Here is a 22,388-nt window from a genome sequence, read left to right as displayed (position 1 = left end):
CCTCATGGTATGTTTGTGTGGTCATTTACCCCCCCTTGCTTTAATTCTACAGCTGAATTATTTTCCAACAGTCACATCTATTGGTGTATAAACATGCAGTGCAGCTGGAAAAAGAATGGAAAATGTGCATGCGTGCGTGAGGAAGATCAGTAAAGAAGGATCAATGAAGAATGGAGCCTGCAAAAGGCTGTTTCTGACATTGCTCATTACTTTGATTGGAGTAGGTCAAGTTTTTATTAATTTTTAACCCACTGGGTAAGTTAGAGCTGTCCAGGGGTGACCTGGGATGACTGGTCTTTGATGGATTATAATTTGAAGAGGAGAATGCCGATGGCAGGATGGCTGTTGCTCTGGGTTTAGGGAGTTCTCTACATCCTTGCACAAGGCTGCAGTGCCAGCACCAGAAGAGTGCTGGTGTGCTCCATATCCTGCATCTCATTGGAATGGAGAAAGTTTGAGGTGAGACCTGGGCTGCCAGGCATGCTCTGCAGTGCTTGCCAGCAGGACAGCAGCCCTCCTCCAAGCCAAAGTCTCCAATGGTTTGGCTAGCTTCCAAGGGATCACTTCAGGAGCATAGCTGCTCCTGGGTACAGTTTGGCCCCTGGTTCATCCCAGGGTTTAGCCAAGGAGCCCGAGTCCTGGAACTGCTGAAACTCCATGGAGAAAATCCCAAATGTCATTTAGTCCACTTGGATGCCTGGCTTGCTCCCTCAAGGTGTATCCCACTCCATCCCCTGTGGAGGGGGAGGCCAGGTGTTTATCAAGGTACCTGGGCAAGAGAATGGGGCTGTCTGAGATACCTCTAATAGATGTAATGTGGGGGTGAGCCCTGCACCTGAGTGCAGATGGCATCAATCACCAAAGCATTTGGAACAAAAGCAGAGGGGGATGGGGTGCATTTCCTGAGTCAGTCATGGCCCAAGGCAGCGTGGTTAGGTCTTGCCACTGTTACCAAAGTGCTGTCATCATGCTTGCCTGGAGCCAGGGAAGCTGGAATTGAGTCATGCCATCAGAGCAGGACTCCAGCCAGCCACTTACTTTCTGGCAGCTGCTAGTGAGTCAGGTGAAGTTGTAAGAAACTGCAGTGCAGAGTTACGGGAAAGCCTGCTCTGGAGATTGTGTCTTTCTACCTCTGCCAATGCTGCAGAGGCTGGCTGGTACTAGAAAGAGCTTGTCCTTTAGCATGCATGTGTTAGCTGGATTAAAGGTTAATCTGGGAAGTCCTTCTTTTTTTTGATAATCTGTTGCTATGCTGCCCCTCTGATCCATGCAGTGAGGCCGACTTGCCTTGCACAGCTCTTGCCATCGGATGCCTGAGAACAAGGGCACTCGGCGAAAGGGGAAACCACAAGGGTTGAGCAGTTCAGTCTTCTCTGAGAAGCAGAGTGAAATGCAGCCTGTGTGACCCCTGCAATGGCAGTCACTTCCCGTCTGTTCTGTGCCACACAACTTCCCTGCTCTTCACAGCATTTTGCTTGCCAAGGGACTGCTTTTGAAATGAGAAAGTGAAAATCTGCGGGACCTGTGTAATCATCCTGAGCCAGCAGCAGCCTGGGCAGCTGGGCCTTCTTTGGGAACTCCTAGGCAAGCCCCAGGGATATCACAGCATCCCACTAGTGTAGGCACAGCACAAGCCCCATGGGCCTTCTCTCTCTGCTGCATCAAAATGTTAGCGGGCTGGAGGGCTGGTTGTTCTGGCCGCTGCTTGGGCCATGCTGAGACACCTGTACCTGGTGTGCAGGGTCAGCTCCAAGGGACCTGACACAAACTGCTTGTGTGTGTTTCAGAGCTGCAGCTGGGAAATTCCAGCACACATTTACCTGGATGCCCATAGTGCCGAGGGTTTGCTTGGAAACGTACATGGCATTGGCATGAGGGGCTGGGCTGTGTGCAGCTGTTCCTAGTATAGATGAGGGACTGACCATTTGCTTTCCAAAATCTGCTGCTCCTAACAGTGACCTCACTGGAGTGAAGAGCAGCAGAGTCAGTTGATGAACTCTTGGAGCTGTTCTCCTGGAGATAAGTGCTGCTGCTCCTGCCAGGTCCACAAAAAATAAGCTTGGAGGCAGCTACTGACTTTGAGCAGGTGAGTTCCCCATTATCAAGCATAATTTCAAAAACACATAATTTCAAAAATGTTCTTGCACCTGCTGCTGTCTCCCTGTGCCTGTACACTGCTGTCCAGGGGTTTCAATGTGAAAGATCTCCTTGCTCTCCCGAAGCTCATTGCTTCCAGGAACTGACTTCCTGGTGCTAGTAAGAAGTGTTTCAGGGTATCCTACGGCACCAGAGTTTTGTAGGAAGCCAGTTGCAAGAAAAATACTTTATTTCAGTGACTGTAGTGAACAATAGCTGTTCAGCGAGAGCTGTCCTCCCAGGTGGGTTGGTCTTTTTTTAAAGTGTTTTACTAGAAATGTGAATGAAACAAAGGAAATGCCCAACAATGCCCTGAACAGCTGGATATTCTGCTACTATTTTGCTTTGTGAGAGTAAAAGTTAGATGAAAGTGTTAGGCCAAACCTGTGCAACGGCAGCTCGCAGTGTTTTGAGCAGTGGCTGTGGCTGGAAAGAAGGTTCTGCTGACAGGTGGAAGGAGAAAATAACTAGAAAGAGCACATGGAGCTCTCTGAAAAGCTACTGCCCCTTCTGGTCCGTGGATTACGGTGCCTTTTGCTCGTGTCCTGAGGTGGGGTGTGCTATTTGTGACCCACACATCTGTTCTGGGACAAGGCCACCAGTCTTGGTTGCTGCACATGTGTTTGTGTAGCCATGTAAAGACTTTTCCCCCTTTGGATTTAAGGGTGCCTGCTTTATAGGGTGGATGATGTTGCTGGCTGAAAGCTCAGTTGCTTGACACTCAGCTACAAATGTAAAAGCAGTTTAAACAAAGTGAACAGTAACAAATGCTAATTTTAACATGGATGGTGTTAATGAACACTTAATGTGCAAAGTTTAAAAAGTGAAAAGCAAAATGCAGTGGGTGTGATGGACTTGTTCTTTTGAAGTCACCTTCAAGCACATGAAGAACTGAGATTAAAAAAAGGTGGTGTCCAGAGAAAAGATGCAGTCCAGAAGGACTTGACCCACTCTAGGTGACAGTCTTGGGCTTTTGTTCTTGCCTGGCCTGTGATGCCAAACATCTGAGAAAGGGCCTCTTAGAGCCTATTCTTGAAGGAGGGGTATGACCTAAATGTAGAATTATCAGTGATGAAGCACGCTGTGGTTCAGTCCCTGACCGCACAAACACGTCGTTCTCCGAACTGTTCACATGTCCTGAACCAGGGTCTGTGTGATGGTCTCCACCAGCATTCAGCAACTTTTCCATTAACCCCTCTTTAAATGGGGACATGGCAGTGGGGAGCACATCCTCTCCTGAGTCACTTTTCCTCCGGGCAGAGAGCTTGTGTTGGCTGCAGTATTTCAGCTGCTAAGGTGAAAGAGAACAAAACACTCTGACAGATCTTGCCTGAATCACAGGCAGTGAGGAAAATATTCATTGTCCTACCTGCCTGTCTTGACTTTGGGAAATCCATCCCTGCTAGTGCTGACGTTATAGCCATAATATGGCCATTTCCAGAATTCCCTCTGAGTGAAACCCCTGAGCAAGAGGTGGAAAGGGAAGGGGAAGGTGAGTGCAAATGGAGAAAGGGTTAGCAAGGGCCACAGGGGCTGAGGGGTCCCTGCCAGCTGAGCTGAGGAACAGGTAGCAGAGGGATTGCAATGCTCTGCAGGTACCTTGCTGGTCACTGTGCGTTTAGAATGAGCAGCAAATGTAGGACAACCGTTGCCTATAGCACTCATCACAGCTCCCACTTTTTCCAGAGGGTACATGAAATGCACAGCCTTCTTACCCAAAAACCAGGTGAGAAAGCAGAACAGGCCAGATAAAGTCCTCCAGGTAAGGGAGGACCCTGTATTCCACACGAGAACAGCTGCAGGGCCGTGAGCTTCCATTTTGAATTGCAGAGTATGATTTTTGACTGAGATTTTTGTCTTTTAGCACCCGCAAGAGAGTGTAAAGTATGCTGCAAATTAATTAGCTGTTTGCAGTAATAGTCAGGGCAGGGAATTCCTCTATGTGACTTAACATTTTGCTGGTTTCCTTACAGGTTTATGTAGCATGGTTGGCCCATTTACCTAGCAGTACCTTACACCGGCTCAAAAATTGTACCTTATACTGGCACACACTCACGCCAGACAAATAAACAGAATAAAACACAGAAAAAGGAAAGAAAATCTTTACGGGCCTTCAGTGCTAGTTTTTACTTGGTACGTGCTTAAGGCTGCCTGCTTCCCCTCTGGCGAGAGAAGGTGACGGTGCATCTGCAGCGGGAGAAGAAGAGGCTGCCGCCATTGTTTTAAATAAAAAAAAAAGGCCCCGTTCGGGCGGGAAGGGGCAATACCGCCGCCATGCCGGGGATCTGCTCGGCCGGGACTCGCTTCCCTTCCCCTCGCTCCTCTCCCCGCTGCTCGGCCGTCCCTCGGGCCGGGGGATCCGGACCCCCCACGCCCCGCCCGAGCCGCGGCCCCTTTAAGGGCCTTGAACCGCGGGGGGGGCGGGTCACGCGCGGCCGCGGCGGGAGGGGGCGCGCGGGCGTGCGCGAGCCGGCGGCGGCACGAGGAGGGCGGGGCCGGGGGGCAGGGGGCGGGGCGGCGCGCGCGGGCGGGCGGGATTATTATGGGCTGTGGGCGCCGCCGCCGCCGCCGCCGCCGAGGGGGAGCAGCAAGATGGAGCTGTCTGCAGTGGGGGAGCGCGTCTTCGCCGCCGAGTCCATCATCAAGCGCCGCATCCGAAAGGTGAGAGGCCGTCCCCACTGGGGCTACGGGACCCCCCCCCCCCCCCGCCCCCACCTCGGTCCTCGCTGCCGGGCCCCGGCCGCGCCGCTGGCCCGCCCGCCGGGCCCCCGCCTCACACGCCCCCCCCCACGCCTTCTCCCCCGTGTGTTTCAGGGGCGCATCGAGTACCTGGTGAAATGGAAAGGCTGGGCCATCAAGTGAGTGTATCCCGCCCGGGCTGCGGCGATGGGGGGCATGGGATGGGGCAGAATGGAATGGAGGGGGAGGTATCTGTGTGTGCGGCTGCGGGGGGATTTGTGCGCTAACCGCTTCGCTTGTCCCCTCCGCTGCTCCCGCCCCGGCAGGTACAGCACCTGGGAACCCGAGGAGAACATCCTGGATTCCCGCCTCATCGCCGCCTTCGAGCAGAAGTGAGTGTTCATACCCCGCCCTGGGCTGGGGGGGCTGCAGCAGCAGGTTTGGCTTTGGGTGGGCGAGCGGGAAACAGCGTCCAGGCGCTCCTTTTCCTTTCCTTTCTTTTTTTTTTTTTTTCTTTTTTTTTTTTTCTTTTTAACTTGTATGCTTCTGTTTTTCCCTTTGGGAAAAGTTTTAACTTCTTGACAAATTTGATTCCCTAAAGGGAACGAGAGCGTGAACTGTACGGGCCCAAGAAGAGAGGACCTAAACCTAAAACTTTTCTGCTGAAGGTAACTCTCATTTAAATAACTTAGGCCTAGCAAAAAAATCTCTCAAACCTTGCCAGTGCGTGCCCTTGGAAGGACTGGACTTTCAAGTGACTTGTGCCTGATGCCTGGCTCTGTGAGCGCGGGGAAAACCCAACAGGAAAGGGGGGGGTGGGCAGAGGCGCAGAAGCGTGTGAGGGGAGAGCGCGTGTGCGTGCGATGGGTGCCTCAGCAGGACGGTCAGCACACGCAGATGTGCGTGGTGAGCCTGCAGCCTCTTTTTCCAGTATCCTCTCCTTCTCATGGCCTTCTGTTGCCGCAGTGGAGAGCTAGCCAGTCCTATTCCCTCTTCTTTCAGCAGGCTGTTCCATCCGACCCGTGCCCTGCAACTTAGCAGCACGCTGAGCGGTCAGGCAGCAGAGGCGGGAATCCCGCTGCCACTTGTGCTCCTCTGATTGCATTTAAGGATGTAGGTGCTCCACGGGAGTTTCGTGAAGGGTTCATGCTTTGATCTGTAAACTGCAGGCTTGTTTTGCTTTTGCAGAGGGTGGGGGGTGGCTGGGAGGAGGAGGAGTGTTTCACCTCTGCATAGGATGGCAGCTGAAGTTTCCAGTTTCCCTCTGATAGACTCAGCATTTCTGCAAGATGTCGTAGCATCTCTGCTTGCTTTCAGAGAAGAACAAGGAAGGTAGTCCCTAGTGCAGGCCTTCTTGTCCTGTATTTTTACCTTTTTTTTTTTTTTAATTAAGAACTATGGTAGCTGCATGACTGTTATGTGAGCTCTGTGAATTTATTAGTTTACAGATGAAATGCCTTGCTCTGGTCCCCTCTTCCCTCCCCTTCCTCTCCAACTGTCACAATCTCAAGTTCCAAACAAGCAAAGAAAGAACACACCTTTGTGCAGCTCAGACAGATGAGCAAGCTGTCAGTTCCCTTGGTTTTATTCTGATAGGAAGCCCTGGAACAGTCAGTGTGGACGCTGTAGTAAAGCATCACTATCACCAAGTCATCCTGTGGCTTTGGGCAAGTCACTTAGGCTTTGTGTGTGTTTCCCCATCTGTGAAACAGGTTAATACTTCCCTTTGCCTGGCAGCACTAGGAGCTTTACTCAAGTCAGCACAGCACTTTTAACTGCATGAGCACCGGAAAGCACAGTGAGGGGTAGGGTGTTACTTCTTCTCTGCTTTGAGAGGGCATAATGAAGCACGCAGAAGAAATGCAGGAACAGGCATATTCTGATGTTCTGTGTGAAACCCAGGGGACCATGGTAATCCTTGGGAAGTCCTGCTGATGGAACTGTCTTCCCTGGTCACCTCCTTTTCTGCTAACAGTGTTCTGTATCTGTAGCCTGAGAATTACAAACATACCTGATATGTCCTACCTCTTATGCTGTATTCAGGGAACCCAGGCTATTTGGCTTTCCTCTTTCTGGCAGTGCTTTAAATGTAACCCTTGTGTTTAGATTTCTAGCAATGCAAAGGAACACTTGGAGGGGAAACTCACCAGCTTGAAATAGTTCTCTGCCTGCATTAAAAAATACTGGTATTTGTAACACCTGACACTGTTCAGAGATGTAGAGAGGTGACTATGCTGTGTGTAATCAGTTTCTTTTATTTTTGATTCTGAATGTGATATGGCCATATCTATTGCCGTATCAGTCATTTAAAAAAAAAATCGCTCATTTTCACTCATTTAAAAAAAACTACAGCCAACCCCCGAACTCAAAACCCACTCATTGCTTCTCTTTTCCCCTTACCCTTTAAAACCCCCCTAAACTTAACGTGAATTATTCAGCAGCATCCTTTGAATCACATCCATGACACGTTTCTGTGGCACATCTTCCTTCTGCCAGCTCCTCAAACGGTAATGGAAACCTGTAGGTTTGCAGAGCTGGCTTGGTACTTTGTAGAAGATGAATCGTGATAGGGAGCAAGATCAGCTCTGCTGAAGGCTGGTGCCATGTTGTGGGAGAGGCTGGCAGGGCAGAGCGCTACCACTGCCGCTTGGTTTGCACCTCTGGGAAACAGAGCTGATGGAACTGCTAGTGCTCTGACTTGCTGTTCCTCTGCGACTTTGGATCCTACCCTAAAAATAGCACCCCAGACCAGGCAGAGAGAAGTAACTCTGTTTGAGCCAGACCCATCTGAACTTGTTTGAGCTCTGTTCAGGCAAAGCACAGTCAACACAACTGCAGCTAGAGCTACAACAGAGACGGTGAAATGGTTTGCAGCTCAGTTCTTCTGACCCCCAGCGATGCACATTTGACCTCTTCCAGCCCCTCGGCACCGGTGCTGCCGTGGGAGGAGTGGGATTGGGTTCTACCTTGTGCATTACTAACGGTATTTTCAGTTCTTTCAGCTGGAGAATCTCTTGCCAGTGAGAATTTCGGAAGCAGGGAAAGAAATTTGATTCTTGTATCCCAGAGGGAGTGTTTGGAGTTGGCAGTTAGAACAATATTCTTTTTGATCTGTTAACTGAACAGATTAGGCCTGGATGCAATGACGTTTAAGCAGAAATCTGGCCTAGGACTGCTTTGATAGACTAGTCTGCCTTTGACTAGTGGCAAGACTTGGTGGCTTGCTAGGATTTTTCATGTGTATCAGTGCTTAAACCAAGGCTTCTGAGTCTACAGCATGGCATCAAAATAAGTGCCCTGATCTGCCATTCAGTCCCTTGGCTTGTTGTGGGTGTTTTAGCTTGCAGTTGGGACTAGGTTTATCCTGGGATTAGTTCTCAAAAGTTGCAGATAGGCACCCAGGGGGATTTGCAGAAAGCATTCCAGCAGGTTAGTGGCCCATGCCTTTGGAAAAGCTTTGAAAAGCTGCATCTTTGACCACCTGCTGCCTTTTTAAGCCAGGCTCCTGTTTCTGAGAGCTGTCTAACACTTGCCCTTTCTATCAGACTGCAGAGGCACATCACAGTCCAGGCTTTGTAATACCCACTATCAAGATGGCTGGTGTTGAAAGTGACCCCTGCAAACTTCAGCTGCAGAGTTTTGGGCAGGAAATGGGTCTTTATCCTTTGCATGCTAGGGGCAAACTTTCCCACAGCTGAGCTCAGGCTTGGAAGGAGGCTGTGATTCTTGGGAGGCTGCTGGTGTGCTGCAGCCCTGTGCTGAGCGGGTGGGAAACTAAGTTCTCGGTCTGAATCAGGCAGTGCTGTATGTAAGGCTCTCACCTTATTTCTTAGGTGTCTGGCAGAAGTTATCCTTGAGGACATGGACATTGGTGTGAGGTTAGAAAGAGACGTAGCACGTGCTAGTAGGGATCTTTCTCTTCTTCTCCTACTCAGTTTGCTCTTTTTATTTTGCTTTTTTCTCTAGGCACTCTGCTGTGTGGAATGCAAACCTCACCAACTCATCTAATAAAGTCTAGCAAGTGCTATTCAGAGACAGAGCCCAAATCTGCAAGCTCAGTGGGTGGCTGGCAAAGACCCCTAGTCGGGGTGGCCATAAATACTAAGGTGACAGGAGTGAAGGTTAATGGGAAGGAAGAAGTAAGGGAGAACAAGAGTAAAGGGATTCTTAGTAGGAGAGTGGGGGAAGAAGGGGCTGAGCAGCATGGTGCTCTGTCCTTTTGCCCTTTCTTGAACTCCAAAGCTGGAATTGGGTTTCTTTTGATCTCCTCCCTGTTCGTAAATTATCCTGAGTAGTTTGAAAACAGACTGTTCCCCTTTTGTAGCATTTTGTTCCCAATCCAGAGGGAAACTTTAGTTTATGGTGGTGTTGCTTGGGAGAACTGTGCTATGAACTGGCTTGCTTTTGCCTTGTCACTTGGAAGACTGCAGAAGAAAGAGGGTGATAAAAAGGCAGAATGGCAGCCAAAAAGGGGAAAGAAGAGCTCTTGCAAATGCTGTTTGGAGCAAAGACTGGGGGAATGCAGGTGGAGAATAAAAGACAAAGCAGAGCCAGTAATTCATGAGCGAGTAGCGCTACTATGGTGCAGGAGCACCACTGGAATTGGCGAGATTTTGAAATAATTAACTAGAAATCCATTGCCTTGCAAGGTCTTTGGTTGTTTTTTTTTCTTCCAAATTGGAGAGATTTTGATACAAATCAGGTAAGAGAGGCCTTTCTAAGCACGTGTCTGTGTACGTGCTTATGTGCCTCAGTGCGTTAAGGGAATGAATGAACAAATATGCTTGCTGGGCCTCGAGGGACACTTAATTCAGAAATAGTAGGGAATGGGGGAGATACACTAGTTCCCAGGGGCAGTGAGGGAGAGCTGAACAAGATAAATAAAGGTGATACATATCCCAGACGGGAAGAGGGGGAAGGGAAGCAATCCCAGCAATTGGCTTGCTCTCATGACAGAGCACTGCAGCAAGCCTCCAGAAGCTGCATCCTGATGTAGGCTGAGCTGTAAGCAGAGAGTGAATTGCTTCGTATACATGCTGAGTACCTCTTCAGCAGTGAGCACATCCTGAGGGTGAAAGCAGCAAAACCTAGAGAGGTAGTTTCCATGTGGAAAACTTGTGAGCCGTGTAGCAAACTGTGATGACACAGCTGAAAGGATTCAGCAGGTTTGTTTTTCAAAGACCTTATCCTCATATGGCTTGTGAATGTGATTGAGGAATGGATCCAGAGCAGGGAGAAGTGCTTTTCCAGCAGACAAAATTGAATGTTGAGTCTTCTCCAAACCCAAGGTAGCAAGTTACTTAATCTGAAGTTGGAAACAGGGGAGGCATAGCCTCTGTGCTGTCCTCTGCAGTGAAGGGACAAGTTCATGTAGGTGATGCCTGAATAAACCTGATCCTGTGGTAGGAGTACTGAGCTTCCCAAGTGAGAAAGCTCTGGGGGCTGGTCTTAGATAAAGCATCTGATACGATTTTTCTTGAAACCTTACCTGGAAAAACAATCTCAAGGTAAGCTGAGTATTTGCATAATGCTCTTTGGAACTAGCATTGAAGCTGGTCACTGGGGATAGCAGTGTAGCAGCAGGGGAGCACTATTGGGGCCTAACTTACCCTCTCTCTTAATAATCTGACCAAAGTATCAATGCTGCGTGTAGACTACCTGGAGACTACTCAAGCTGGAATTTAATAAAGGCAGATAGCTGAAACATGAGTTAGAAACAGCTTCAGCCTTGAGAAAATGCCCCAGAAGTAACTGGAAACGCAGACACATAGCATGTAAATGAGATCTACTGGTTCTGGTACACTGGAAAAGTCCAGGCCATGTACCAGGACTGCTGTGCAAGCGCAAAACTAAGACAGCTCTCTCTGAAAACAGGACAGGAGCTGATTAATGTGTACAGGCAGAGAAAGTAAAATCAGCAGGGCTGTTGAAGTGGCCAGGTAGTTACCATCCCAGCATTATCACTTTAATATGGCTGATGGGAAGCTTTGCTCTTGAGTTTTTGGGGTGTATAAGGAAACTGAGGGTGTTTGTGATGGCTTCTCCCACACTTCTGGGAAGCTGCCTTCTTTCTCTCGTGGGTGATGAAGGTGGTGCTGGTGGAAGGTGGCAGTTAGATTTGACTTGGAGCAGAATGGCTCAGAGGGGGCAGAACTCCTCACTCCAAGGCATGATTAGAGGGTAGGCAATTAGAAGGATTTTCAGTGATGCATCTGTCTATAACCTCTGCCTGGCTTCTCTTTTGTGTACTTTGGAATGGGATGTTGTGTTGCATTTTGCTCTTGGCTCAGCAGTGGTAAATTGGTGAGAAACCCAAAGCACAAGAGCAGCAATGCTGGAAGGGCTGGCTGTGATGTGGAGCAGGGTGAAAAGGAACAAATTTGTTAATTCAGGCTGTGCTGGTATGTAATGTCAGAAAGCAAACTTTAGCTCGTCCTTGTGTCTGCCATCTGCTTCAGAGGGACCTGTGAAGATGGAGCAAGTACAGCCCAAATGTGCATTTGCCTGTGACCTCCTGATGGGGTCTGCAGTGTCTCCAAGTTGTGTATTGATGAGATGGGAGGGGAAGAGCTGATGTGTAGCGCAGGGAGTTCATCTGGTGTTGTTGCTGTGCTCAGGCCTGTACAGTGCCTGTGACAGGAACTGTGTCTTACTTTCTCAACAGTTTGGGGCATGGAGTAACACACAAGGCTGAGCAAAAAGTAACTAGATGGACATTGGGATGCTTTCGGCTACAGCAGGGTGTGTTGGAGTTTGTGTGTGCTGGGAACACTTCCCTTTAGCGAGGTGGAAAACAGCCCTGTTTGTTAACATGCAGAGTGTCTGTGCCTGCCTTGGGGTTATGCTGACTTGTTCCTGTTTCTTTGTCAGCTGGCTAACATGGAGTCTAGGTCCCCAGTCAGGATGAGCCTTCAGTTTGTGTTTTCTTGTACAGACAGAGAAGGAAGCCTCATTTTTGCAGTCCTTTTAAAGCCAGAATACAAGTAGTATTGAAGGCTGTGATCATCCAGTGTTAGTCAGAGAGGAACAAAATGTCTTCACGTCTCTGTTCTTTGCTCATTCAGGATCTTCTGGGGTTCCCCTGGGTATCTCTCTGGGAGAAGAGGGGCTCTGGCTAGCAGCAAAGCTCTGGAGCTGTAGGGGCAGGACTTTGAGCTTTTTGTGCAGGGGCTGGCTGGGCCCCTTGCTTAGATCTGTTAGATCCCTGCCTTTACACACACATTTTTTTCCCCAGGCATTTCTCTGGTAGGAGGCACAGCCTGCAGGGTGACAAAGGAGATGGAGTTGAGTGCTAAGCTCTTAGCTGGCAAGAAGCCATCCCGATCTTGGCGTGTGGAAGGGGCAAGGGGATGGAAAAGTTGGGGAGGAAAAGCAGCTGTCGTCTTCTAGCACTGCAGTTCTTGCGGTGCCCACGAGGTGGGGGAAGCTGCTCACAGGATGGGCAGTCGCAGGGTGGGGGCTCGCCTGTCCCCTCCAGGCCTGTGTGACTTCTACATGTCACCACTGCTGAGAGGGAATATGGAAGGGGGCTGGTTGGGGCAAGTACTGGGGTGCAGGTGGAAGGATGAGCTATACAAGCAACAGTGCTCTGATGAGATGTGATGTAAGAATAGGCTTTGGGTTTCCGTGCCCATAGGTCATACAGCACCAGCTTACCAATGAAACTGTTGTTCCTGCTGCCAGAAAATGTTCCTGTCTCTGGTGCATGAACCAGGTCAGGTTTTGGCACCAGAAGAGCTTAATATTGTTCCCCTGGCCTGGCTCTTGGGGAGGGCTGGCACAGAGCAGTTGAATGGGTGCTATTCCTGCTCTGGTCCAGTGCTAGGTTTCAAACAGGTGTGGTGCTCAAAAGTCAATCTTTTCCTTAAAGGAGCAGTTAAATTTTACTTGAATTCCAGCTGGCCTCATCTCTGACTTTAAACACTGGACCTTGCTCCCACAGCACAGGATGGATGAATGACTTGCATGTGACCCTAGTTAAAAATCAGATCTCTAAATTTCTTGTGTTTAACAAAGACTGCTCCATCAGACCATTCTCACCAGCCTCCATCTGTGTTCCTCAAGACTCACTTCTACCACACTTTTGAGAGGTGATTCTCATTAGGTATTACTCTGCCTCTTCTCTCTTACCTTGTGCTCAGTTTGTAGAGAACCTGGTACAATACCTATGTAAGTTTGGGTGTTGTCTCAGCACTGACAGCCCCAAGTGCCAAGGATGATGCACTGACAGTGGGAGGCTGTGCACATTGACTGATTATCAGCCCCCCAAGGGGGGCTTTGAGGCCATTAACTCTTAACTCTGAAACATGCCTGGGAAGTAGAAGTTTCTCCCTAGGAAAAGCATGTGTCAACAGGTGTACAGCCTAGGGAAACATTAGCTGCCCAAAAATGATACAGAGTCCTGTGCCTGTGTGGGGGCTGTGCTGGACCTATCAACAGTTTGTAGGTGTGTACCTGTGCTTGTCGTTGGTGTTGGGTATAAATTTGTAAATTTATAAATTGGTAGTGCTGGTGAGTGCTTGGCCTGAAGTGAGCAGTGTCTGATCTGAGATCTGTCTGCACCTAGGCTGCCTCTCTGACCCTGTTTGTTTTCTTTCTCCCCACCACCGCAGGCTCGGGCCCAAGCGGAGGCCCTCCACATTGGGGATGTACACTTTTCTGTCAAGCCTGGTTCCAGTACCTCCTCTCCCAAACTCCACTCCAGCGCCGCAGTGCACCGGCTCAAGAAAGACATCCGGCGATGCCACCGCATGTCCCGGCGCCCCCTGCCCCGTCCAGACCCCCAGAATGGCGGGAGCGTGGGTGGCGGGGCTGGCATTCGTCCTCCTGTCTCGCCCTTCTCGGAGACCGTCCGCATCATCAACCGTAAGGTGAAACCCCGTGAGCCCAAACGCAGCCGCATCATCCTCAACCTCAAAGTCATTGACAAAGGTGGGAAGCCAGCCAATGGGGCTGGGGGCCTGGCTCGGCCCAAGATCCCATCCCGAAACCGTGTCATTGGCAAGAGCAAAAAGTTCAGCGAGAGCGTCCTCCGCACTCAGATCCGCCACATGAAGTTTGGCACCTTTTCGCTCTACAATAAGCCGTCTGCTGCACCTACCCCCTCTCTGGAGGGCAAGGGGGAGTCCGAAGGCTCCCAGGCAGCCTCCTGTGGGCTCATTATGGGCTCCACCCCCTATGATGCCCCCAGCTCCAGCTCCTCTGGCTGCCCATCACCTGCTCCCCACTCCTCCTCTGACCCAGATGATTCCCCTCCAAAGCTTCTCCCTGAGACCCTCAGCCCAGCCATCCCCGACTGGCGTGAGTCAGAGGTCCTAGACCTCTCAATCCCACCTGAGTCAGCTGCCACCAGCAAGCGTTCTCCCTCGGGAGGGTGCAGTGGGGGGCAGACGCCCTCCTTGTCCCTCTCCTCTTCTGACCCGGAGCAGGAGGCCGGCAACTGGCGTCCTGAGATGTCCCCTTGCTCTAATGTGGTGGTCACAGATGTCACCAGCAACCTCCTCACTGTAACCATCAAGGAGTTCTGCAACGCAGAGGATTTTGAGAAGGTGGCAGCAGGTGGTGGTGGAGGAGGCAGCAAGTGAGCATCCAGGTCCCCTCACTCCAGGGGTGTGGGGGGAGCTCTACCTGAGAGAAGTCGTGGTGCGAATGGCTGTCCTTAGTTCTCCTTCTCCCCTTGGCTGTCCCTCTGCCCTCACTGCCACCCTTCCTCCTCCTTTCCTCCTGCCCACTTCCTCTTGCCTGGAGGCTGGAGTTTGTCAGTGGGGCTGTGGGAGCACTCACTGTTCCTGGGTGTTGGTACTGCTAGGAGGAGGCAGGGAGGGTTGTGGTGGGGCTGGGGAGTGGTTGTTTGTCCTTGAATGTGGTGTTGTCCAACAGGCGGTGGAGCCTTTGGGGCAGAGGGATGAGTGAGCATGTGTCTGTGTGCCTGTGCAGGTGGTGAGGAAGGTGCTGTGCTTCCTCATTCCCCTTCTTTGACAAAAAATGAAGAGGAGCTCCAAACCCTTGAGGGGAGGATGTAAGAGGATTGGAGCCCTTGCTCATGTCCTCCAGACCTTCTCCCACAATGTGCATGCAGACTCTTCCATTCTTGTTTCCCCCTTGCCATGACTACCATCCTGCCATCCTTCCCCTCTTGGCCTGCGGACTGGATCTGCCCTCTCTTCTACTGTCCTTGTGGCAGTAGCTGATCCAGATGCCCTCAGAGTGAGGGGGAGAAGGACAGGTGAAATGTCATGCCTGGAAGGTGCTTGAGATAAAGCTGGGGTGGTGGGGGATGCCCCATGCAGCCTACACCTCATATTGGCTTCCCCTTTCCTTTGACTATTGGTGCTACCTTGGCAGTTGTATGGGCGCTTTCAGGTGCCCTGATCCCACCTCTCCTCCTGCATCTTCCAACCTGTTTGGCTCCTCAGGAGAAAGGGAAGAAAAGAGGAGTCTGCTTCCAGCCCATATCTTCCTCCTGATGTTCATCACTTGCACTAGTTTGGGAGAGAGGGACACATGAAATGCCTTTCCTTGGTCCTTCCATGCCGGAAGCAGGAGTGGGCTGTGCATCAATCCTTCAGTCTGTGGGGAGATAATGCCAACACCGTGACACTGCCCCAGCCTCACGAGGCTGCTCTCCCGCCCTGTGCATAGGCTGCCCCCGGCCCTCTTTGCTTCCTCTTGCTCCTTCCAAAGGAAGGAGGTGTGGATGCTAAGGCAGGTTGTTTGTTCTTCCTGCTTGCCTTTGCCCCTCCTGCTCTCCTCGTTCTGGTGGGTGGCCTGGAAGAGGTTTCCCCTCTGTCTTTTCAGCATCTGAAATAGCCCTTACAACTGTCAACCAAAGGTGCTCATAAGAAATACCTGTCTCTCTCACATCTTTATGCATGTGCGCTGGATCTCTTCCCCCTAAAGCTCCTGTGAGCTGATGTAGAAATTCCTTCTCTTCACCCCTAGCAAGTAGGAGGGAGCAAGACCACAGCTTGCTGTTTGTTCCACAAGTTCCCTCTTTCCCTGACCAGCTTTGTTCACATCCAAAATAAGCTCTATTTTTTTGCCTGCCATTTCTGGCTTGCTCTGTTTCTGTGTGGGTCGTAAGCTTCACGGTGAGAAGCCGTTCCTTTGCTCTCCTTGTTTCTTCTTCTCGAACAGGACTGAGCCTGTAGAGGCAAGAAAAGGAGGTGCTGATGAACTGGTGGGAGAGCCTCACCCTCTCAGCCCTGTCCCTGGATGGGGCAGAGGGGTGTCACTTCTACATAACATGCTGCAGAGGTGAAAAGGGTGGAAAAAATTCCTCATGCCAGGGCTCATTTACTTACAAACATGCCCTGGGCGGGTGAACACAAGTGGAATTGGCCCCTCTGGTGCTTTCACTCAAGGATATTCAGGAGCTGCTGGCTCCCAGGAGTGCTCCCCTGCAGTAGTGATTTTGTGGTTGCAGTGATCTGAGGAGAGAAGGGAGGCAATTTGTGGGAGGGAAGTAATATTTGTCTGCCCAAGGGACATTGTCAGGGTGGTAGAGGGATAAACCAGCTTCTGACCTTAATTAGGGCTTTTGTGCCCAGAGCTTGTCTATTCCCTGCCTCCAGCGCTTGGGTTGGTGTAATAAAATCTTTCCTGCCCTCCCCACAAACCTTGCCTTGCAGTGGGTGGCATTCCAAGCTGTGGGAAATGGTGAATTCACACCAGTTGCGGTTGGGTGTCTGTGCAGACAGTCTGAGGGGGATTCCAGGTGCTGTTAGCACCACCCTTGGTACACCTCTTCCTTTTTCTTGGTTAAAGAGCTTAGTTGACTCTTTGGGGATGTGCTTTCATTCACAGCTGAAGCTAGGGGCAGGGAGAAAGGGACTTCCCTGATCCATTCACCAAGCTAAGGCTTTCTATAACTTGTTGGACTTGTGTGCGTGTCTGTGTTAATACCTGCTTGTATTTTTTGTGGATGTTTTTTTCGTTTGGGTTTTCTTTTGCGCATCTTTCCTGTGCCTGGCACACCCAGGGGTCCCTTATGTTAACATAGCCTATCCATTTGACTGCAGCTTCAAAGATGAGCAGTTTGTAGGCATAGGGAAAAGCTCTTTCATAGGAAAATAGCAAGGAGATTATTCTCTTTTTCCTCCCCCTTCTGAATAAGAACTAATCTGTGGCTGTGAGATAAAAGGAGCTGCTTTATGGGGTGGATGCAAACCAGCCAGTCACTTTAGGTCGTTAAGTTACTGTTTGGTGTGTATGTGGTGATGTGTTTTGTTTTGTGGTATCAAGGTTCTGAAAAAAGTGTTGAAGCGTTTAAGTGGGAGATAAAAGGGAACTTTAATAGGAAACTCTTGATGTGTTTTGGCCAAGATGTGTTGCTTGGCAGAATTCTTTTCCCCAGTGTCTCTTGTATGGTGTTCTTTGGGGGCAAGGGGCAGGAATTGTTTAATTGAAGGGGTTTTGCCTTTCTCCAGAGTGGCAAGCAAGGGAATTGTCTGTGAAGAGCAAACCAGTGGGTCATTGTAGGGATGCTCCGCAAGGAGGCTCTTCCTGTGGTGAGGAATTGAGGGGACTTGTTGCAGCAGAGAAACTCGTGCAGTAGATCCTCTTTGTGGAGGAAGAAAGGAGTATGATCCGGCTTGCAGACACAGCTCACCTGCTTGTGTGACAAATCCCTCCCTGAGTGGGTCACCAGGTGGGAACCAAACCCTGAACCTCTGGATCCAAATTGAGGATCCCATGCTGTTTTGAGTTAGAGGTTTGCTAACTTGAATGCAGCAGTCGCCTCAAGTTCCCTCAGGTGGACAAGGCACTTGAGGCTGACTAACCTACCTTTATATTCACATGGGCTGCACTCCTCCTCCTGAATTTTTGCCTTTGCTCCTTAATGGAGATAGCAAAGAAGATTCATCCATGCCTTTTGAAATGGGCATGGAATTGAGGGAGGAGTTTATTTGAAAGTATCCCCTTCCTTTCCCCATAACCCTTAGAAAAAAAAAAAAATCAACAAAAACAGGGAAATATTCTCTGTGTCTGTGCCATGTTTGTTCTCGTCGTCGTGTTTTTAGAGGAGATTTTATGATGGAGTGGAAAAAGTGAAATGATTAGTTTTGCATAAAAAAAGAAAAGTTTAAAAAAAATTTCTACAGGGAGAGAGCGAGAGAGAGTTTAAAAATGAATAATAAATGCAGTGATTGCACAAAAAGTAGTGGTATTAGATGGTCCTTAGAGAAAAGAGTATTTTGTAGTATCAAAGCATGTGTGTCTGGGATGGTGTTTGGCTTGCTTGAACTGGAGGGAAAGGCATTCTAGGACTAAGCAGCGATCTCTGAGCTGAAAAGGCAAGTTGCATGTTGGAGGAACCCTGTCCACAAACCTTTCCCGTCCTTGCCTCCCAAGTGTTGGAGTGAGTTCCCTTCCCTCCCATACCTCTCCTGTGAGCTAAGGTGGAGTCTCCAAGTGGTTTTCTGGCTGAGCAGCCCTCAGAGATGGCCAGTCACATTCTGACAGAATGTGGATCAGGTCACGAACATGGAAACAGTTGACTTACTTTGCATGCACAGCAAGCTGCTAACATTTGGGGTTGGCATGTACCTTTCCTGCCAAGTTGCTGTCTCTTCTCTTTTCCATCCCCTATATCCAAGCAAAATTAATCATGGTGGGCTTATTTCCTGGGAAGCAGATATGCCTCACCTCTGTAAGGTTTCTTAACTTCTTCCAATTCCAGATGGGCGGTGGCATTTTTCTGTATAAAATTCACCACATCAGGACAGAAAACTGAGTCCTGTTAGTGTGTGTATTCCTGTATTGCAGCACCCCTTCTCCAACAGTGGCTGGATCTCTCGAGGCAGGTAAGAGAGCTGCCTTCTGTGCTCTGATTGTATTGCTGAGGGATGTGCACCTTCTTCTCAAGGCCAGCAAATGCTGGAAGATTTTAGGGTGGAGAGGGGAGAGGAACACCCTGACAGGACTGTGCTCAAGTAGGGCAGCTTTCTTCTCCAGCTTCCTTTGGGGTGGTGGGCAGGAGTTGCCTGAACATTCCTTCAGAGCGAGGAGGCAGTTCTTGAGTGCTGGCTTCCCTGTCCAAGATGTCTGGTGTTCATCTGGCACGTGGGAGTGACTGCAGGGAAGAGGGAAACCACCAGATGTTGGTGTCTGAACAGAAGATGGCAGGCAGGGACGCTTGAACAGCTTTTCCCGTCTGGACTTCTCTGGTGCCCTTTGCAGTGGCTTTGCATGGCAGATGACTGATGTCTCGATGCTTCCCATACCCTGGGCCGCACATGGGAACTTCTCTCTCTGCCCATCAAACTCTGTTGGTGCTTCCCATGGCTTTCAACTTGGAACAGAAACCTCCTGTCTCGTGCACTCTTCTCAATGATGAGCAGCATGAGACTGGAGGGGCATGAAGCTAATGTGATATGAGCTCCTTTGGGGATGAAAAACAGAAATACTGTGGTGAGCAGGCCCAGCTGTGGTGAGCCACTGCTTAAATTCTGTTTTCAAAAGAGAAAGGGAGCATTTCTCTGTGTCTCCCCTTACTGAAGTTCCCAGGGAGATTTTGTGGAATAAATAAATTAAAAAAAAAAAAAAAAAATTAAAAAAAAATAATCACAACCACAATCATGCTTTTTACCAGGTAGGAGCTGTCTCTGAGCTGAGTCTTCCTAGGGATATCACTCCCTTCTCCAGCCCCTCTTTGTAGAGGAGGCTTCAGCAGCTCCTAGCGTTTGGAGATTATCACCTTCCTGGGCACTTCCTGGCAGAAAGAGGTTGCCATGCTTGAAGGATGGTGTCCTGAGTTCCCCCCCACTTCTGCCCATCCCAGGCCATGGCATTAGTGGGGCTGCTCAGGAGCAGGTTCTTCCCAGGGAGGTGTAACAAACCTGGAGTGCGTGTTTGGCTAAGTGCTTATTTTCCCTTTTGCTTCCTTCCCCACCTTCTGACAAGACTTTTTCCTCCTTGCCTGGCACATCCTTTTACTCCAATGTCGCTTGCTTTTGCTGCATTTTTCAATTGCCCAATAATCACGCAAGAGCTGGGATCTTATTTACTTCTTATATATAAATATATGAATATATAAAGCCTCCCCCCCTTTCTCCCCATCTCACCCACCGCCCTGTGCGCAGCCTCCCTGATCTCCGCTCTGAAGGCAATCTGCTGTAGAGGGTTCGTTTGGGGTCGGGGATTTGGTGCCTCTGGAGTTCTGTTTCTTCTTGGCTTGCCGTGGTTTTTCTGCCACCTGTGTCACTGCCCTGTGCCTGTGTCTCCCCCGTGCAAAGGGGATGGGGTGGAGGAGACCATCCTGCTGAGGGTGCTGGCAGCCCAGCTCTCGAGGCATTTGCGCAGAGATGGAGTGCTTAATGTTGCTTCAGAAATCCCCTACTCCCTGTCTGTGCTTCCTTCCCCAGGTAACTCCCAGAAGTCTCTTCATTTCACCAATGCTCTGAGGTTGAGAAAATAAGTGTCTTTATTTCCTTTTTTTACTTCTATTTTTGAAATCCTTCCCCAGAGTGCAATGTGTATGGTTTCTTTTTGGGGGTGTAGATGGCAGGAGATGTTGGAGTCTGTCTCCATCCTCACCTTTGCCTTTCTGTCCTCTGCTTTTCTCACATTTTGTCATTGCCTGGTGTCAGACTGATGTGGTCGGAGGTATTTGCACCCTTTTCTGTGCAGGGTCAGTCTTGGAACCAGGAGCTTCTCCTGTGTTCTGTGTGGTGCATTCTAAGGTGCCCTGTGTCCCACCTGCCTCACCTGTAAACATGCAGCAGGGGCCCTGAGTTCTTCTTTATTCCCTTCTCTAAATTTCTCCTTCCAGGAGTGAAGGGAGATATAGTCCTGCTCTGGCAGCTCTTCTGTCCATTCCAGCTTCTCTCTGGTGGGAAACAAAATCACTCCAGAGTCATCCAGAAGCACAGTCCTTGGGATGAGGGTCCCTCCACCCCAGGTGAGCTGTGTGCTTTGAGCCCACACCCTCCAGGCACCAGCAGATGGCACTGGGATGGAGGAGTGGGATGCCCTCTGTGCCCCTGGGCTGAGTGAAGCTGGGAAGTGGGCAGCAGGCAGCGTGCTGTGGCACAGGGAAGAGGTAAGGTGACAGAACTGCAGCAAGATGCAGAGTTCTGCAAGTTTAAAAAATGTGTCTGCTGGGAAGAAAGGGCATGGTGGGACATGCAGGCAAAGTGTTAATTCCCACTGCAAGACCTCGGCTCTTTACTTCATTCCTTGTTCAGCTGAGCACTTAGAGCTCACATTAAATCCCCAGAACACAGCTGGGTGGGTCAAAGCACTTGGTGGGGCTTCAGGGCCTCATAGGACTAGTGGGGCTTTTCCGTGCTCCCAAGCAGCCCCCCAGCTGCTCTCTAGGGATGCTGAGGGTTTCCCTCTGGGCAGAGCAGCAGGTAGGTGCTCTTGCACAGATAGGTTGTACTTCAGCTGCCCTGGAGGGAGCCTGCTGCTTCCAGCCCCTAGCTGCAAAGTGGGGACACAATCTTAGGTCAAGTTCTCAAATGGAACAAAAAAATTAATTGTTGTGATGACTTTTTTTAGAAAAGAGTTGTCATGTCTGCACCTCCCCCAAGCGAATCGACTCTGTGTGCTGTCCTTCTTCCTCTTCTCCCCTGTGCCGTTAAGCCTTGTACACTCCCTAAGAATAGAGGAGACTCTCTGCTTTGGGATTTTTTTTTCCCCCATTTGTTTTCTTTTTGCATAGAAGGTTGTCTGCCAGTGGTGGAGGATGGGGGCCTGCTTCATCTCTTCCTTCCTTTCACCTTCCCCTGTGCCAAGCTTAGGCTCAGATGCTGCAGATTCCTGCAAACACTGAACTTGGAGCAGGCGAGTGACCCCACTGAGTTCTGTGGTGCTTGGGTGCTTCAGATTCTGCCTGTGCTTGAGCTTTGGCAGCATCAGAGCCCTTCCTTTCTCTTGGAGAAGGTCAGTCCTAACTCTAAGAGTGCTGATAGTTCTGGTGCAACCCATCTGTCTCTTCATTTCCCCTCACTTGGCATACAGAGTGAAGGTGGTAATTTTTTTTAATTTAAAATAAACCTAAATATGTATCTTGTAATTTTTTTTTATTTTGAAAAAAAATGCATTTAAGGATTGTGCACGGATGAATTGTATATCTATATTTTTTTTTTGTCTTGCAATTTTCATTTTAAATATAGTGTTTGTTCAGTTTTGTTTTGTTTTTTAATCCAGTTCCCAGCTGGCTAAACTCTGTCTAGAGTGGATGGGTGGGAGGCAGAGCCACTGGAAGGGTGATTGAATCACCCCTTCCCTTGGTGCTTCCTACAAGAAACTGGTTTGCTCCAGGTTTGGGGGTGGGGGTTGTGCTAATTACTCTCGTATTCTTGTACATTTTGTTCTTTCTGCTGCTCTTGAATATTGTATCAATGCCAGAAATGGGGAGTTAAAAATTTAAAAAAAATTAACCCCAATAAATTGTTACATTCCAAAGCCTGTTGTTGTTTTCCTTGGGTGGGCTGTGACTTGTGGAGCTTGGGAGGAGGGTAGCTACGGCAATGCCTGCCCTGAGCCAGAACCGATCACCTCTGCAGTCAAACATGAGCACCTGCAGCCTTCTTGGGCACCGTGGATCAGCCCTGGTTTGGTCTTTG

General features: G+C 49.8%; 1 protein-coding gene across 4 annotated transcripts; it reads left to right on the top strand.

Moving 5' to 3' along the window:
- The first annotated feature begins 4,656 nt into the window (after positions 1 to 4,656).
- Positions 4,657 to 21,271, top strand: LOC131591607 (chromobox protein homolog 6-like). Of its 4 annotated transcripts, none has more exons than XM_058862458.1 (5): positions 4,657 to 4,797; positions 4,951 to 4,994; positions 5,142 to 5,207; positions 5,417 to 5,483; positions 13,482 to 21,271. In XM_058862458.1, exons 1-5 carry the CDS (start codon positions 4,729 to 4,731, stop codon positions 14,397 to 14,399), a joined length of 1,164 nt encoding a protein of 387 aa, XP_058718441.1. In that variant the 5' UTR covers positions 4,657 to 4,728; the 3' UTR covers positions 14,400 to 21,271. The 4 variants fall into 4 exon arrangements, with proteins under 4 accessions (XP_058718441.1, XP_058718438.1, XP_058718439.1 ...); XM_058862455.1 differs by having other exon boundaries at positions 13,428 to 21,271; XM_058862456.1 differs by lacking the exon at positions 4,951 to 4,994 and having other exon boundaries at positions 4,678 to 4,797.
- The last annotated feature ends 1,117 nt before the right edge of the window (positions 21,272 to 22,388 follow it).

The sequence above is a fragment of the Poecile atricapillus genome, chromosome W (assembly GCF_030490865.1).
Source record: "Poecile atricapillus isolate bPoeAtr1 chromosome W, bPoeAtr1.hap1, whole genome shotgun sequence".
Lineage (NCBI taxonomy): Eukaryota > Metazoa > Chordata > Aves > Passeriformes > Paridae > Poecile > Poecile atricapillus.
The sequence above is the reverse complement of the archived record's forward strand: the minus strand, read 5'-3'. Positions and strand labels throughout refer to the sequence as shown.